Source organism: Protopterus annectens, chromosome 13.part0 (assembly GCF_019279795.1).
Source record: "Protopterus annectens isolate FY-2018-M chromosome 13.part0, PAN1.0, whole genome shotgun sequence".
Lineage (NCBI taxonomy): Eukaryota > Metazoa > Chordata > Ceratodontiformes > Protopteridae > Protopterus > Protopterus annectens.
This window is the reverse complement of record NC_056747.1, coordinates 922181560-922198412: the sequence shown is the minus strand read 5'-3', so window position 1 is coordinate 922198412 and position 16853 is coordinate 922181560. Positions and strand designations below refer to the sequence as shown.

At 35.4% G+C, this 16853-nt stretch overlaps 1 protein-coding gene across 1 annotated transcript; it reads left to right on the top strand.

Annotated features, from left to right (window-relative positions):
- The first annotated feature begins 324 nt into the window (after nucleotides 1-324).
- On the top strand, nucleotides 325-14435 carry LOC122787986 (melatonin receptor type 1C-like). Its single transcript, XM_044054913.1, has 2 exons — nucleotides 325-499; nucleotides 13648-14435. The coding sequence occupies exons 1-2, from the start codon at nucleotides 325-327 to the stop codon at nucleotides 14433-14435; spliced, it is 963 nt and encodes a 320-aa protein (XP_043910848.1).
- The last annotated feature ends 2418 nt before the right edge of the window (nucleotides 14436-16853 follow it).

The window sequence follows — 16853 nt, the reverse complement described above, 5'->3', positions numbered from 1 at the left end:
GGCTCATTTGTCTAGCTGGTTAGGTTTTCTTGATTACTATAAAACACGTCTATAACTTTTATGCATTCAATTTTTGCTCAGGCAGAAAAATTTCATTTCATTCCAGACTAATCTTTTTATCACACAAGTACATTTGTGCTCCATGAAGTTGAAGACAGCATAATTTATTGGCATTTTATATGCAAATGACATTTTGCTGCTTCATTTTTGTACATTCACTTACACTTTTACCATTTTGTTAGTAGATTAAACATTGATTTAGGAAACTCCTTTTTACTCATAAAATATAATATACAGCACAGCAGAGAGATGTCTGTTGGCAGTATGACTTCTGCAGATTACAGGATTCAGCTTTACGGTAATGAGAGTGAGAGCCGTACTATCCGCCCAACTACCGCGATGCTTTCTGCTGTTCTTATTCTGGTCATTCTGTTAGATGTGGTGGGAAATGCGTTAGTCATGCTCTCTGTCTTCAGAAACAGCAAACTCAGAAACACAGGTGAGTAAAATCAAAGGAAACGCTCAAGTGAGTTTTGGTATTGTTAGCAGAGAAAAACAACTTTACATTTATTTTTTACTTGCAGAAGAGGCAATAAAGTACTGAATCTCAAATGTGGAGAAAATGCCAAATTAAACATACAAAAAAGTAGATTAAATCTGAAATTGCTTCCTATCAGTTTTACTTTTCTTATAAAATAAAAATGAAAAAATATTACAAGCACATTTCTATACATTTTTGTCTCAGACAACAGATCCTATTTTGTAGATGAAGTATAAAGAAACAATTTTGTCACTGCTTTTATCTCTGCAAAGTGAGTTTGAACTTTGTGCTTGGGACGAGTGAGTGTAGGAACATTCTTCTTCTGCTACTGGTTTGTAGCAGACAGCTTTAGTAGCTATTTCTCTAACTGCAAAACTATGAACTGGGAATAAGTAGTATTTAGTAACTGAATTTGGCAGTATCAAACTGTACCAGACCTGAAATAAAAATAAAACAAGCTATCTATGCCATACACCTTATGCCCCCTGGTGTGTTTACTTGGGTAGAGGTATTTTGATCCTGTGGCTGTGGTTTTGTTTTAATTAAAACATAAGTAAGTCAAACTTTACTGATTTTTACAATGTTATTTGCTATTTCATAGAAATCATCATTTAACATGTCAGCCTAGTGTATGCAGAACTACAAAAAGATTATGCATCACATCTTTAAACAAATGGTCTGTGGATTGTCTGTGAACTATCATACCTACAACATGAAGATTCGCTTCATGAAATCTGCTGAGAATCTTGCATTTAGTTTATTTTGTATCCATACAAGCTACACAAGATCCCCACATATTACGGCACTGAATATGACATATTAAAATTATGAAATTTGCTGATTTATTGTGAAGTGAATCTAGTTAAAATTACTGTTATAGGAGATGTAATTTATGCTTTTATAAAAGGCTAAATGTAAAATTTCTTCATGCCAGGATTTTGATCCACTATTCAATAGTTCTTACATTCTGAAATGATTAGTTTCCTTTGATTTATAGCCAACAACTGCTGCTACCAAACTTTGATGGAAACATCATTGTGATGTTTGTATGCCTGATTTTCCTGCTGTAACCCATGCTGATAGTAGTGTCACTGCACTTGTTAATATAAGCCCACCTTATTTTACAATAGAAAGTTAAGCTTTCTCAGCAAAGTCTGCTTCTGGACTCAGGTGGATGAAAAACATCTTATCTTTCCTTATACTGAAAACACGTAGGCCATTTCCCTGTAGTACTAGAAACCTCTTCTGATCATTAACAAAGGTGATGTTCTTTCATCTCTCAGGGCCTTTTATCACTTCTCTGTGATACTGCCTTTTGTTTTGAGAAGGGACTTCTGTGACTGTATGCTCAAAAACATATAGCTAGGAAGTAATAACAAAATAATGTCAGCAGAAGCAGTTAAAGGCTCATGGTTTACTATAACCCTAGTCAGTAGTATAACCTTTAAAATGATCAGTTTCCTGGCAGTAGGCAAGAAGAGTGAAGGCAATATCTTGTCACATGGCCCATCACAGACAATATGCTCAAACAGGGTTGTGTGAAACATAGCAATGATAACTCAGAAGCAGACAACGTCAGGTCACCTGGTAACCAGCAATCGAGTTAGGTAGCATGCTGGAATGAGTATCAGTCAGAAAGAGACAGTGAGGAATCAGGTGATAGGCAGACATGTTGGGAATGGGAGTAGAGCAAATAATAATGCAATTATGGAGGTCATATGAATTTCCTGATGTTTGACTGAGAGTGAGTTGTTTCTCAGACATATCAGGTAAGGCAAGACTGAGTCAGCAAACAAGAAACTGGCAATACTTTCTATAACTTGCCTGAGGTTTTGCAATGCTTAGATTAGTTATATTAGTTAAGGTGTGCAGGGACTTAATCTCCCTGCATTGGGGTTATGATATGGTTTGTCCCATGTAAAGAATGTCAGTCATTGTCCTTTCCATGAGTTGGGATGGATCTATGGGGGGGGGGTGTCACTAAAACCAACTTGATGTGATACACCATCTCTTGTTAGATCACAGTTGGTAATGAAGATCAGCAGGCAGGTAGCAACACAAGCCAGGCAGCTTCAAGGAGAGCTTAACGAGTACTCTTCAGGTAGGAATGTTTGTTTTATATGGCATTGTTTATGCTTTTTTTAAGTGGCTGAATCATTTTGCCTTGTTGAACCAGTTATCAGGGTCATGTAATTTCCAGAGATTAGCTGTGTTTAAATCTAGTGGCATTTCTTGGAGGCAGTAGTTTGTCATACCTTCCAGATGTTGCCATAATCTCCATAGACAATGAAAATAAGCATATGCAACAAAGGGCAAATCCTTGGGAGAGTAAGGAATGCCACTAGTGAATAAGCGCTAGATGATGGTAAGGAACCTGTGAAATAACAACCAGTGTGAAGAAAAGAAAAAGTTATACATTTAGGGAGGGATAAGTGCTGTAAGCAGTCCTGCAAGGGAGTAGCAAAAAGCAAAAGATGGACCTAGGGATAGTTTTGTTTTTCCTATCTTTTCATCCCTGATGTTGACTATCAGTGGTCTCTGTTACCCCCTCATCATTTGCCAGGTTTGCCAAACCCTCATAGCCTTGCCCAGACTAACTTCATTAAGGATAGGGCTACTGAGGAGACAGAGGCATTCTGAGTCTACATCATACTCCTTTAGGAGTATTCTTCCCAACTTTCACTTACCCCTGCATATCCACTTGTGGGTGACATGTGCAATAGGTGGACAATGCTGAACTGATCCTTACTTCCTCAAGGAACTGATGCTAACAAGTCACCCCATCCACCCAAGGAAGCACTTAGCATTTGTTATTCTGGCCTCTGCCTGGAGAATCTAACTACCTTGTGTGCCTTGTGAACACACTCCTGCCTCCTTCCCTTTCATGACAGGCACACTCATAATCTCTGCCAGCATCTCAGACATTACTAATCAAACTTGTATCACCTGCATCATAGTTAGGGCTTTACTTCTGTGTGCTACAATGCTGGATCAGGCCTAGGAAGAGATATTTCAATACACGTAACCTAGTGAAGCATATTGAAAAAACAGCTGTGGAAACCAGCAGCAAGCTTCTTTATAGTTATGGTTTTCTTTTAATCAAAAAAATGGTACAATGTTGCTTTACCTTCACTGCTAGGGCCTTACATATGCCACTTTGTCCATGTATAATCAATATAGGTGAAGGAGGATATTGTTGAGTTTGACACTGTCCAGAAGATGGTCATAAAAGATGATGCAAGCATATCAAAAGGAAGCCAATGTTGGATGCTTATGGGAGATGGATACAATCCTTACCAGTGCAGGGAAATGGGATACAATACTTAGCTACTTCAATTGACTCAACAGTATTTACAAAATATGTATTTAAATGTAAAACTGATCTGAAATGTTGATGGAAAAAGAAAATGCAAGCTTGTTCATTCACAGAGAGAGCAATTGATATGCCGAATGGCTTTTCCCATAATTCAGTGAATATAATAATTATGGTACAAATATTTGAGCCAGCCTGGGACTTTATTATATCTACTAGCCCTGACAAGGGTATTAGTTTGGCATAAATACCACTGCAAGCAGACTACATTAATAAGACCATAGCTCTCCACTTCTTTGCTCAAGATTCAGGGATAAAAACAAAAAAATAATGGCAGTGAAAGGGCTAAAATCAAGTAAAATTTTAGATATCAGTTTAACGCACTTAAATTAATAGAACAGTTTTTTTCATTACCATCCATTTTGTGAACAATAGATATGAAACTGTAATGCCTGTATCAGTAAATTACCAGAAAATCATTTTTTTTAGTGACAGGCAAAATATGAGTCAAAATCAGGGACATTCTAGAAAATCAGGGAAAGTTGAGATATATGAATCTGACCAGCCCCTCTGCTAAGACTGGCCATATGCCAGTGTTATCTGTGAGACATGATACATTTTGCCAAGCAGTTTCGCTTAAGCTTTATGACGTATATTATTATCTGATAATGAGATAAGCTTAAATAGTATTGCATTACAAGCAGAACATCAACAGTAGATGCACATCAAAGACCAGTGCAGACCATACAGCAGGGAAAAGAAGTTTCTGGAAATAAAAATCTCTTGCATGGTTTAGGTCATTTGCAGTTTTCTAAATGAACATTAGTGTTCTAGCACCTCATGTTTGCATTTAAAGAAATGCTGTTTAAAATGTTTCAGTTACTTAAATATCCATACTTTGTTAAATATTCAGCTGTGAATATTTCCTCTTGTTCTTTAAAATGGCATAAGTGAAAGATAACTAAATGGAATGATTTAAAATTTATTAGTAAGGATCACAGTGAAATACTTATAATGCAGGGGCTCTGGGATCCTAGGATGGTGTATAGGATGATCCCATTTATCGAGTGCTGGTACAGGGAATTATTAAACAGAGATGGAATCTGCAATAAGGACACAGAGTGACCTGAAACTGGTCAGCCAATGTAAGAAGACCTTGGGAAGTAAATAAGTACAAAGTATCAGCAGAGATGAATGGAATAAAAGAGTTTTAAGCACTGTATGCAGTTATGGAAAATCTGCTTCTATAGGACTGCAGACATTCACAGTGGAATGTAAGTTTAGGGTTTGTACTAAAAAGAGATATGAAGGCAAACTGGCAGAAGTTAAAATGCACATTGCCACCTAATAACCTGGTGTAGAACAAAGACCTTTAGTGACTCATTTTTGTAAGAAAATATACTGAAAGGAAAGGACCACATTGTGAAGATATTGGAGAGCAGGCAGAAGAAATTTGGAAGTAAGTTTTCAAAGGTGGATAATCACTTAAACAGGTCTCCAAATGAGTCAGTCAAAGCCAGTGGAAAGGAGCAGGTGATTATTTAAACGTTCACTAGTGTCAAAACCATTGGTAGTCTTCCAGAATGCACAGTATATGTATTACCAACTGACATCAGGAGACGTGGGAAAAAAGGACTGCATATGTGGCACAAGCTGTAGTGATGCCATAGTTGGACCAAATGGGCAGAAGATAAGTGGCCTTTATGTGTCACTAAAATTGGTGCTACTGTTATAATATTCATACAGGACTGTTCATAGGTTCTTAAGTGAATATTAAGGTAACTGCCCTGAAGGGATATTTTAAGCCTGTCCAATAAACTGAGGTCAGAATCAAACTCTGTATTTTGTGTCTATGAAGTGAAGACCTTAACCATTACGCCAAAAACAGTCTTCATTTATTATTAAAAATATTATTAAATGATTACAGAAAATATATGCATTTTAATGCAGCATGTTTTCTGTTTGCTTTTACTTAAACTAACCATACTGAAATATATTTTAGTTCTGAGTAAAGCTTTCATTTTTTTCTGTAATTAACATATCTTCAGTTTGTATATAATTCTCATAGGTGCCGGAACCATAGAGTGAGGGGAGGCAGCCCCCCCCACTTTTACAGCTGCAAGACCTGTAAGACTCATGCATGCGTCACATGCTATTTAAACACAAACATGTGTGGGGGAAAAAACTACCTGATCACATCAAGCCTGCCACAGTAAGGAGAGGTTTATTTATGTGTTCCCCCAAGGCTGTAGCTGCGTGCTCCGTTCTGTAGTAGCTGGTGTGCTCTGTTTCATTTTTGTAGTAGCTGGTGTGCTCCATTTCATTTCTGTAGTAGCTGGTGTGCTCTGGTTCATTTCTGTAGTAGCTGGTGTGCTCTGGTTCATTTCTGTAGTAGCTGGTGTGCTCTGTTTCATTTCTGTAGTAGCTGGCATGCTCCGTTTTATTTCTGTAGTTGCTGGTGTGCTCTGTTTCATTTCTGTAGGTGTTGGTGTGCTCTATTTAATTTCTGTAGTTGCGGGTGTGGTCCGTTTCATTTCTGTAGTTGCTGATGTGCGTGTGTGTGTGTGTGTGTGTGTGTGTGTGTGTGTGTGTGTGTGTGTGTGTGTGTGTGTGTGTGTGTGTGTGTTATGGGGGCAGTTACACTTCCAAACACTACAGATGATTACACTAGAATAACAAGCAAATTCTGCAGTATCAGGGCATGGGAAACCTCAGGCAGTAAGTTTACATGCTTATTCCTACCCTACAAACACTTAAATAAGTTAATAAAGCAAGAAAGATGTATGAGCGGGGGCACTACACTGTGGAGATGTATGAAGTCCCACCCTCCTGTCACTTAAACAATTTATACAAGAACATTTTTATAACATAAAAGATGCATGAGAAGGGAGTGCACCAGACACTAAGGATACTTTTTATGTAGTAAGGCACTTACTAAAGTTAAAAGAAAAAAGTGGTGCAACTTTTTGAATCCTTTACTTTTGGCACATAAATCAGTAGTTTTATATTTTGTGTTAACAATGGAGAAGTGCTTTCAATTGCCTTAAACATAAATACATTAAAGAACTACAAGAGGAAAAGGTTTTCAACTCTGTACCTTCAGCACACAGGGTAATACCTTTCTCCTACGTGAGTTGCACTACCATTATACCACCAGTCACCAATGTAATTCTTACATACACCTGAAGCATTAAACTATGAATGCAATGGGGAAGATTCAAACCCTTTACCCTTGGTACAGGGATCAGCACCTTAACAAGTCAGGGCTTTAGTCCTCTATAACAACAAAGAACAATTAAAAAGGATTTCTCTTACATCTTAATGTACTTTCTCAACAATTAGAATTCTAATGTCTTTTATTACTGACTGGCTGTAATAATCTGTGAGTTATGAAGGATAGGACAGGCATAAGAGACAAAATCAGTAGGACTATGTAAAATCAGAGACAGCTGAGAGTGATGGATTTGAGTCCATGTGTGGGGTTGAAATAACTTTAAATGGGCATGTTGAAGACTTCCAAGCAATGCCAGAAGGAATAATAGCCAACACTAGGGAGATATTTTAAATATTAGCCTGACTAGCATAAAAAGTTAATATAGCTACTTGTCTAGTATCACAATGCACTTTCTCCACAATAAGAAGAATGAGTTACAAGGGGCAGGGAAACAGTAAAATAAAGAATATGTAGTGTGTGTGTGTAAAATGCCCCAGTTATGTTTAACAGGTGGTTAGAATTTCTTTTTTATTAATAATTTTTTATTATGTTTTCATAAAATACATATTACTATTAAAACAACAAACATATTGAAATGTAAACAAGTATAAACAATCAAAACAAGATAAACAATATAAAACTATATACAGAGTCCACAACAGATACAATTTCATATATATTTTACATTTTATCTAAAAGTTTTCTAAGTTTCAATCACAATAATTTTTTATGTGTAACATATAAAGTTCTTGAATCAATTGTTTGCATTTCCCTATTACAAACAATCTTAGCTAATGAAATGAAGTCTGTAAAAGAGAGGTATTCTTTGTTCTTCCAATTTAAGGTAATAATTTTTCTTGCAATTGCAAGAAGAGACCAGAGGAGGTGTATTTGAGATTTTTGAATGTATGTTAGCAATGAACTGTAAAATACTAAATGCATTTTGTAAAAGCATTGTGGTTGGACAAATGTAAATTATCAGATTCTTTACTATTATTTAATGCACCAGTGGTTAGAATTTCGGAGGCTCAAACCCTGTACCTTAGGTACAGGAGCCTGCATTCTCTATCCACACCACCACTTGCGATTGAGGGAGTTTAGTCCACAGGTCTCAACTGTCTAGATTTTCAGAAAATATTTGGCTCATACTTTTGGTCTGTTCCTCTTAAAATTTGTGTTTTTTTGGCAAATCAGTGAGAATGGAATTCATTAAATAATGATAGCCCTTTAAGTTTCAGTCTTCTTATCTTTTTTTGGAAACACATGGTAACACAAAACACTATTTTAGCAACTTTCTAAGATTGTACAAGCAATATTTAAAATTTGTCCCTGGTTTTGGGCCTTTGCCCCCCAAAAATAAATGCTGGCTTTTTCCAGATTTCTTCTTCTGTGAAATGAAATTGAGAGCTTCACTTGTGTCAAGTGGATGATGCAGTGGTAGTGTTTTTGCCTCACACCAAGAGGCTCTCTGGTTTGATTCTTGGCTGGGGTGCTTATCATTTTTTAATGTAACATAGACAAATTATTCTTCAAGGGCAACAGCCACTTTATTTTAGATGAAACAATGAAATATAAAGTTGTTTCCTAGCAGCAATCTCTTCATTAGTTACAGATCCCTTTAATGTGGAAATATTTAGATAGCTTACTTCTGCAGAGATTTTGCATATTTACTATTATTGGCAGATTGTAATGACAGAAGTATGAGTGGCCTTTTATGGTTGAAATTTTCTGAAATGGGTAGTTTTGTCATTATTGGTTCATACATTTTGTTTCATTGCTTACTAGAAGACTGGTCAAAACTACAAATTTAAAACACATTTTAACAACTGGTACTGTATTATACAAGGAATATAATTTAATACAATCAGGAAGGTGAATCAAAGAATGCATACATATATGCATGGCCCTAAAAACAGCCCAGAGGAAAGTATAAAAGGCTCAAAATAATGGGCCAATTTTAAGCTTTACTCTTGTTACCAAAGCAATGGACGAAGGTAAAAAAGTTCACACCACATTACCTTGACCTGTCAAAGCCTTTTGACTCAATCCCCTACTCAGATGTAGTACAAAAGATGAATAATGTAGGAGCAAACACTTGCATCACTAGCTGGATTGCCAACTTGCTCACAAGATGCAGGAGATCAAAATAGGGGAAGAGACCAATCACCAATGGAGTCCACCAAGGTTTGGTGCTGAGACTTTTTCTGTTTGGCATATACATCTCAAAAGTAAAAGGAAATAACCAAAGGCTTTGGCCGGCTAAGTCTGAGATGACTACAAGCTAGGAGCAGTTATTGAATCCCCAAATGACCTAACCATTATGCACAAAGGTTTGTCCCAAATAATAACTGGTGTCAAAATCATGACAATGCCCTCTGAGAACTGACACAGTTTTGGCATTTAGGACCTTGTGTGTACAGTGACTTAACTTTTGACCAGCATGTGCCCAAAGTCATAAGAAAGCCTTTCTATATTGCACAGCTTATAAACAAATTGATTGTGACTAGATCTAGAGATGTTGTTGTCCCCCTTTACAAAGCTCTCATTAGGTCAGTCATTTTGTATAATGCCCACTTTGGCATGTATCTGTCCAGCCCCATGCAACAATTGGAATACCTTCAGAGATACCTTACTAAAAGGATGCAAGTCCTAAACAATAGGTCTTGCATGGACCACCTCAAAGATTTATTACTATACTCAGTATCCTACAGAGTGCTTAGAGGTGACATGTCTGGCATGCAAGGCATCCTCCAACATAATACAAATGGACCTACTGAACATCAGCAAGTCAAATGGCATCAGAAATACTTAGTCCAGGTATCTAAACTGAATGTTGTTGAGAGATGGATATACATCACAGACACAGAGGCTACCCCTGTTCCAGAACAGACTATCCATAAAAATAAAACAAATCTCATCTGTCTATATTCAAATGCAACTTGGATCGAAGGATGGGTAATAGAAAATGTACTCCAGGATTGCCCCTCATGCCACAAATGGATAGAGGTAGTTCCTAAATGCTGTATCCCTTACAAAGGTCCCCTCAAATTATCTACGGTATGATCACAGTTATTCTCACTAGGGCTAATATACAATTATCAGCCATGGGATAGGTATGACCAATCAGAAAATGTTAATTCAAGCACCAAAAAGAAATTGGCTAAGCTTAAAATGTCCTCCAAGAGAACCTATGTTGTGGTAGTAAATAATTATAAAACAAATTTCCCTTTTTAGATCACTAAGTGCCCCTCTCACCCTCCACCCCCCCATGTCTTCAACAGCATCATGGAATCAGGCAATTTTAGGGAGTGTTATCACTGAATCTGAATCACAAACAAATGTTAGCATCACTTAGAATTATAAACTAGACAAGAAATAACCTGATAAGTCATGACATTGGGCTGATTTTGCAAACTATAATATAGTAATCGCATTGTCCAAAACCTAAGTGAAAAGACTACTTTTATAGAAGCAGACCTTATAGCCAGTAATTAGTATAACTTAAAAAATGTGTGTTTTTTTCTGAGATGCAGACATTTTGGAAATGCTTTTTCTTTCTGTGAAGTCTGCATATCCTGCAAAAGATTTATTTGTATGGTCCTTGGATTCCTTGATAATGTTCCTTTAAAAAAAATTGTTCTCAGAAAATTTTGTTAACTGAACTGACTCACGGTCACATTTGGCAAATAGACGCAAAGCCATCCAAATCCATTTCATTTATATTCTGAGTAATTATTTTCTGACAAATCTCAGAACATGTTCTTGAGCTGTTAGTGCATTCTATTTAGCATCTTTGTAGATATGTTTTAATATGGATTAATTTTCTACTTCCATTACTGAAATTTATGGGAATGCCTGTTGCAAGCATTATATATTTTCATCTATTTATTGTGATGTATATGGAATACACTCTTATTATAGCCAACAAAATGACATTTTTATTAAGATAAATGTTACTGGATGGGCATTACATTCACCAACTTAAATATAGTATTGTTGTTTTTCCCGGTTAGGGGTCGCCACAGCAGAACTCCGGTCCGCTAATGACTGGCAGTAGATTTTTAAAGTGCCAAGGTGCCAACCCAATGCCCAACCTTCAACAAAGGCATGCCTATTCACGCAAGTCTTTCAAACGCCACTCAACCGCGGGGAGGACATGCAGACTCCACACAGAAGGCACTCCAGCCGAGAATCGAATGGGAGAACCTCTTGCTGTGAGCTGCACCACTGTGGCTTACATTATTGCTAACATCATATGGATAATGTTTAACACAGTTATCTAGTAAATATAATTTACTACAAGTAAAAATAGAACTGTGTAAAAAAGGCCATCAGATAGTAAAACTGAAGTATGTATGAAGAATTCACATGTTAAAAGTAAAAAACAATTATGTAATTTAAGTGTTAGTGTTGATCTCATTTCAATGAAATGACATGGTAGTTCATTGTTTTTATTTGCATATTTTTATACATTTGTTAACTTAGGGAGCCCAGTAGGCACAAGTCTCTTTCCAGCGGCATCTGGGAGCATTATCTGCTAACGGTACTTACTGATAGTCACCCAGTAGGCAAGTGAAAGGTGAAGGAATCAGACTAAGGACTGTAGGATAAACTTGTAAACAGATCATATCCTTAATCCAATGTATTTAATTGCTAGACAACAGACAATAGAAAATAAACATTGATAGTTTTCAATTGTATTTTAACAGGTTAGTTAGCATTTCAAAACAAAGGCATATATATTAGGCATATATATTATATATATATGTATTAGTTGTAAAGTGCATAGCTCAAATGCTATACTCAAATAGTAGGCATGCATTATGCAGTTCATTAATGAATGGGCAAATGAAAATCCATGTACCCTGGCACAGCAGATCTAAAAAATGTAAGTTTCAGCAACTGTTTAAAAGAATTAGAAGATAAACAATAGTTAATTGATTAAATACTAAATCAGCAACAAAATAATTCTGCATCATTTGCTTTTTGCTAAGTACACTGAAAATGCAGAATTATTATAAAATCATTGTATCACACAACAGCCAATAAAATGTAGTTATGCACTATTTGAAACTACATATTAAAGTGATTTGTGATTCAGATGCTGGTTTGACACTCCTATCAGTTCATTGGAATAATTGCTTTTAGGTAGCATTTTTATAATAGCACTTAAAGCATTTATTAAATAAGGTTTTATGTGTGTGATATGGTTTTTGCTTGATTAAAAGTGCTGATCATGAATAACATTACCCTAAAAACTGTATCAGTTTTTCTGTCATTCAGGTTTATCATCATGAATGAACTGAACATTTTAAAATATTGTTATTGTGTAAAGAAATATTTAGTAGGTGAAATGAAGCAATAGGTTGAAAACAATTTGGCTGTTACACTCAGTCTGCTCCTTGTTTCTTCAAATGTCACGTGTAGTCAATGCAAAATTACCGAAGAATAGTAGTGTGTTTCTACTTAATTGCATTATTGTATGATCTTTGAATTAATATATTTAGAGGTACACAGGGTTGCCACTTTTTCAAATGGCCATAGTGGGACATTTTCGGGACACACATCAGATTTTACAGGCTGACACAAACCCAGTACAAAGTACAAAGGATGGGACTTTCCTTTGCTTAAATATAAGTTTATTCTTGTAGCAGTTTTAGTTGCTTATCCTGTTTGTAACATGTAGGTATTTTTTTAGAAGAATAAATAATTTTATGCAACTGTTACATTACATAGGATGGGACATAATTATGTCCTACAAGGACATTTGCCATTTTTTTTTTTTTTTTTGGACACAACCACCCAAAGAGGGACTGTCCCTCGCAAAGTGGGACAGGTGGTAACCTTAGAGGTACATGGTTATAGTGTGACAGCTCACATAAGACATTGTTCTCTGTACTTTTTTGTTTTATTCAGTGGAGTGGGTTTCAAGATTTTTTTTAATGGAGTGAAGTAGAATGACACTGGTTTTCATCAAACTGCAATGGCCATATTTGGTAGTAGTGGGTAATCTAGGGATCCAGTGATAAAGTAAAAATTGTGAGCCTTCAATCACAGTGCCTGATTATGACCTCTGCTATCATTCACAAACTGGTTGTCCATTTGAGTGTACTTTCACAATGGGAACTGAGAAATACCAAGGAATTAGTTTAGGCAATATACTTCAGACATTAGTCAGAACTTCCTTCCAATAAAGGGTGTAATTTGCAGATTCCAAATGTTTGTCTTTTCATATTTCTGGACTGGATATGCACTGACTCAGAACAATCTATGCAGCCTGGCAGAAATGCATTGCTGTTTCATCTTGTGCTACCTCTGACAGAAGTAATGGATATAATGGTAGCTGTTCATATCTGCTGATGAAAACCTGGATGAGGAACATTTGTTCTATACCAACCAGCCCCTACAACAAGACATGCCTATTTCCAGACCTAGCTGTCAATACTGATTAGACTGCAACTTCAGGAATGGTTCATAAAAGCTTTTGTAGATTCTTCAGATAAAAACAATTTATAGAAATAATGGGTACATTTTAATTAGAAATATGATTTGATTTTTTTTTGTTTTTCTTTACTACAGGTAACATCTTTGTTGTTAATTTGTCAGTGGCTGACTTACTCATTGCAGTGTACCATTATCCCCTAACCTTACGTGCCATGTTTTATGATGGGTGGACAGTTGGATTTCATCACTGCTGGGCAAGTGGATTTGTAATGGCTTTGAGTGTTGTGGGCTCAGTCTTCAGCATTACTGGAATTGCCATCAATCGCTACTGCTATATCTGCCATAGCAGGATATACGACAAATTATTTAACATGAAAATCTCATGCTTCTGGATTGGACTGATATGGATTTTTACCTTTCTAGCTATTATGCCACATTTATTTTTTGATTCACTCCAGTATGATCCACGAATATATTCCTGCACTTTAGCACAGACTGTGAGTTCTGAATTTACCATCGCAACCGTGACAGTTCATTTCATATTTCCAATAATTATTGTTATATTCTGCTACTTAAGGATTTGGTCACTAGTACTTGCTGTTAAATATCGTGTTAGACAAGACAGTAAGCAGAAATTAAAATCCCATGAGTTAAAACACTTCTTTTCAATGTTTATGGTTTTTGTAATTTTTGCAGTTTGCTGGGGCCCTTTGAATTTCATAGCTTTAGCAGTAGCAATCAGTCCAAGCACAGTTGGACCAAAAATACCAATTTGGTTATTTTGTGTGACCTACTACATGGCGTATTTTAATAGCTGCCTTAATGGTGTTCTATATGGACTACTGAACCAAAATTTTCGAAAGGAGTATACAAAAATAATTATGTCCCTCTGTACTGTCATTTGTGATAATGTCAAAAAATGAATTAATGGTTTAAGACTTATGTAAATCAACACAAAAGGAAGTCATATGGTAAAACAAGTCCTGCTGACTGTAAAGCTGTGCTCAACCACAAACCAAGTAGTGTGAACAAAAATGTAAAACACAGCACCACCGCAAACCAATAAAAGTGGATGGCAAAGAGCAGTGTAAAATCCAAATAGACTTTTATTCAAACACAGGTGAGAGCTTTCACGATAAAATCAATTCTTCAGACCACAGAAGAAAATCAGCAGTATCTCAAATATTTAAATGCAATCAATTAAATGTCTGCCAATAAAAACATTCATGTACAATAGCCATGAAATTTAAAGGCACAGGTTTCTATTAAGACAGAAACCATAAAAGGCTATTACCATAAAAACTCACATAGCAGTATACGTATTTAAGAAGCTTTCTGTCTTTCAAAACTGGCTTAAGAGGTACTGATTCATTCAAACCTGCACCTCTATGTGCCGATAGTTTAAGAATACATCTTAATTCTTTCCCTTCTGTGACATTAGTTATATCACCCAGCCTAAAACATTCATAAATTAGTTCTACTGCCATAAACTTAAACCAATGGTTAGCGCCTTTCTCTAGTATATGTTTAGCTAGGGCACTATAACTATGGCCCTTATTGGCACAATAATAATGGTCTCTAATTCGTTCCTGTGTTTGAATAAAAGTCTATTTGGATTTTACGCTGCTCTTTGCTATCTGCTTTTTATTGGTTTGCTGTGGTGCTGTGTTCTACATTTTTGTTCATATAAAAGGAAGTCATTTGATATTTATCATAATACTTTACAATCTGAAAACCTTCAAGAAAATTTTTAATTTACACCTTATGAAAAATGTAGGTTAATCAGATGTAAAGGTCACATATATCTCAAGCATTCATAACTCAAAAAAGTGTTCAATACAGCAGGCCTCACTTATGTAAAACTGTGAATAAAAGTAGAAATATATAGGTTGCTGGAGTGTTATATACTAATTGGTTATAATTAGAATGTGAAAAGATAACAAATAAATGTAGTAGTCAATATAGCTTTATTGCTACAGGTACCATATAATGGTTAGATGTATCTAGCATGGTTCTAGCAACATGTTAATACGAACTTACATAGTTCTTAAATTTTTTGTAATTATACCTTTCATATTTTATATTCAATGTGCACATCAATATGCTATCAAAATTTGCAATTTGTATATATTTCTGTAATATTTCACAAGATGCATTGTACTCATTGTGGTTTTATAGATGTCTGGTATGACCCTTTGTGTTATTGAACAAATCCATATGGTAAAGAAGACAAATATTCAAATGTTTAAACTGCAGCTACATATGAAAAAGAAGCCAAACATGTCATCACAAACATGAGGATTTGATTATTTATCTAATAATTACAGAATAATTTAAGGTATTTAATGGCTTTTTACAGCAGTGAGCTGTAGCCTGGTATTCAAACAGAAAAATAAACAAAAGCAAGAACAAACATTTAAGTACAGATATTTGCAACATCAGTACATTTGTGTATATTTGGAAAATGTGTCAAAAATTGTAATGTATTTTACACTGGTATATTAGATTTCTGTTGTGTTTACTCCTACACGTATTTTGTGGAACTGTTGCAAGAATGATTTCAGGACTAATACATACTGTATGCACAAATGTAAGATCATGAACCAAATGCATTGGCTTATTTCCCTTGCATTCACAAGCAATTATTAATGTTTATGTATGTATTGCCATGGCTGAGCATGAAAAAGATCCAGGCAGATCAGTGCACTACCCAGGTTAACAAACAAACTAACAAAGAAATAAATGAACACATAAATAAATATAACTTTCATTATTATAATTAAACGTATGATAGTGTGATATACTTCTAGTATTAGAACCCATCTTTAAGACTTCTGTCACCAAAGCATAAGGTGAAATAAATCTAGTTTATTATGATATAACTACTTCATGTTTTGCACACATTTAACATTAACAATAACACATTATTAAAACTTACACTTAATGCACTGTGTTTGAAATGGGAAGATGACTTGCATATAAACTCCACAGGTTGCTTCCATAATTTATCTGAATACATAAGACAGTGCATTTGTTACAGATTAGCTATGCTTCTGTTGTTGCCATTCTCTATATTACAGGATAACAACACCTGTGTCAATTTTACTAGCAGATGTGTTTTATTTCTAGTTTGACTTCTTTGCCTGTGTTAGTTTTAAAAATGTAAGAGGAGAAAAAGTAAAACTTCATTCAAATCATTAGGCATATGCTGAATTTTATTCTCTTTATTGGTGGAACAGTAACAATGGCACTATCTCCTGAGCAAAATATATTAGAGTTGCATGAAATTAAAAAGGATTTTCATGTTGTTAGCATTCTTCTTTTTATCTATACTTCAAGAT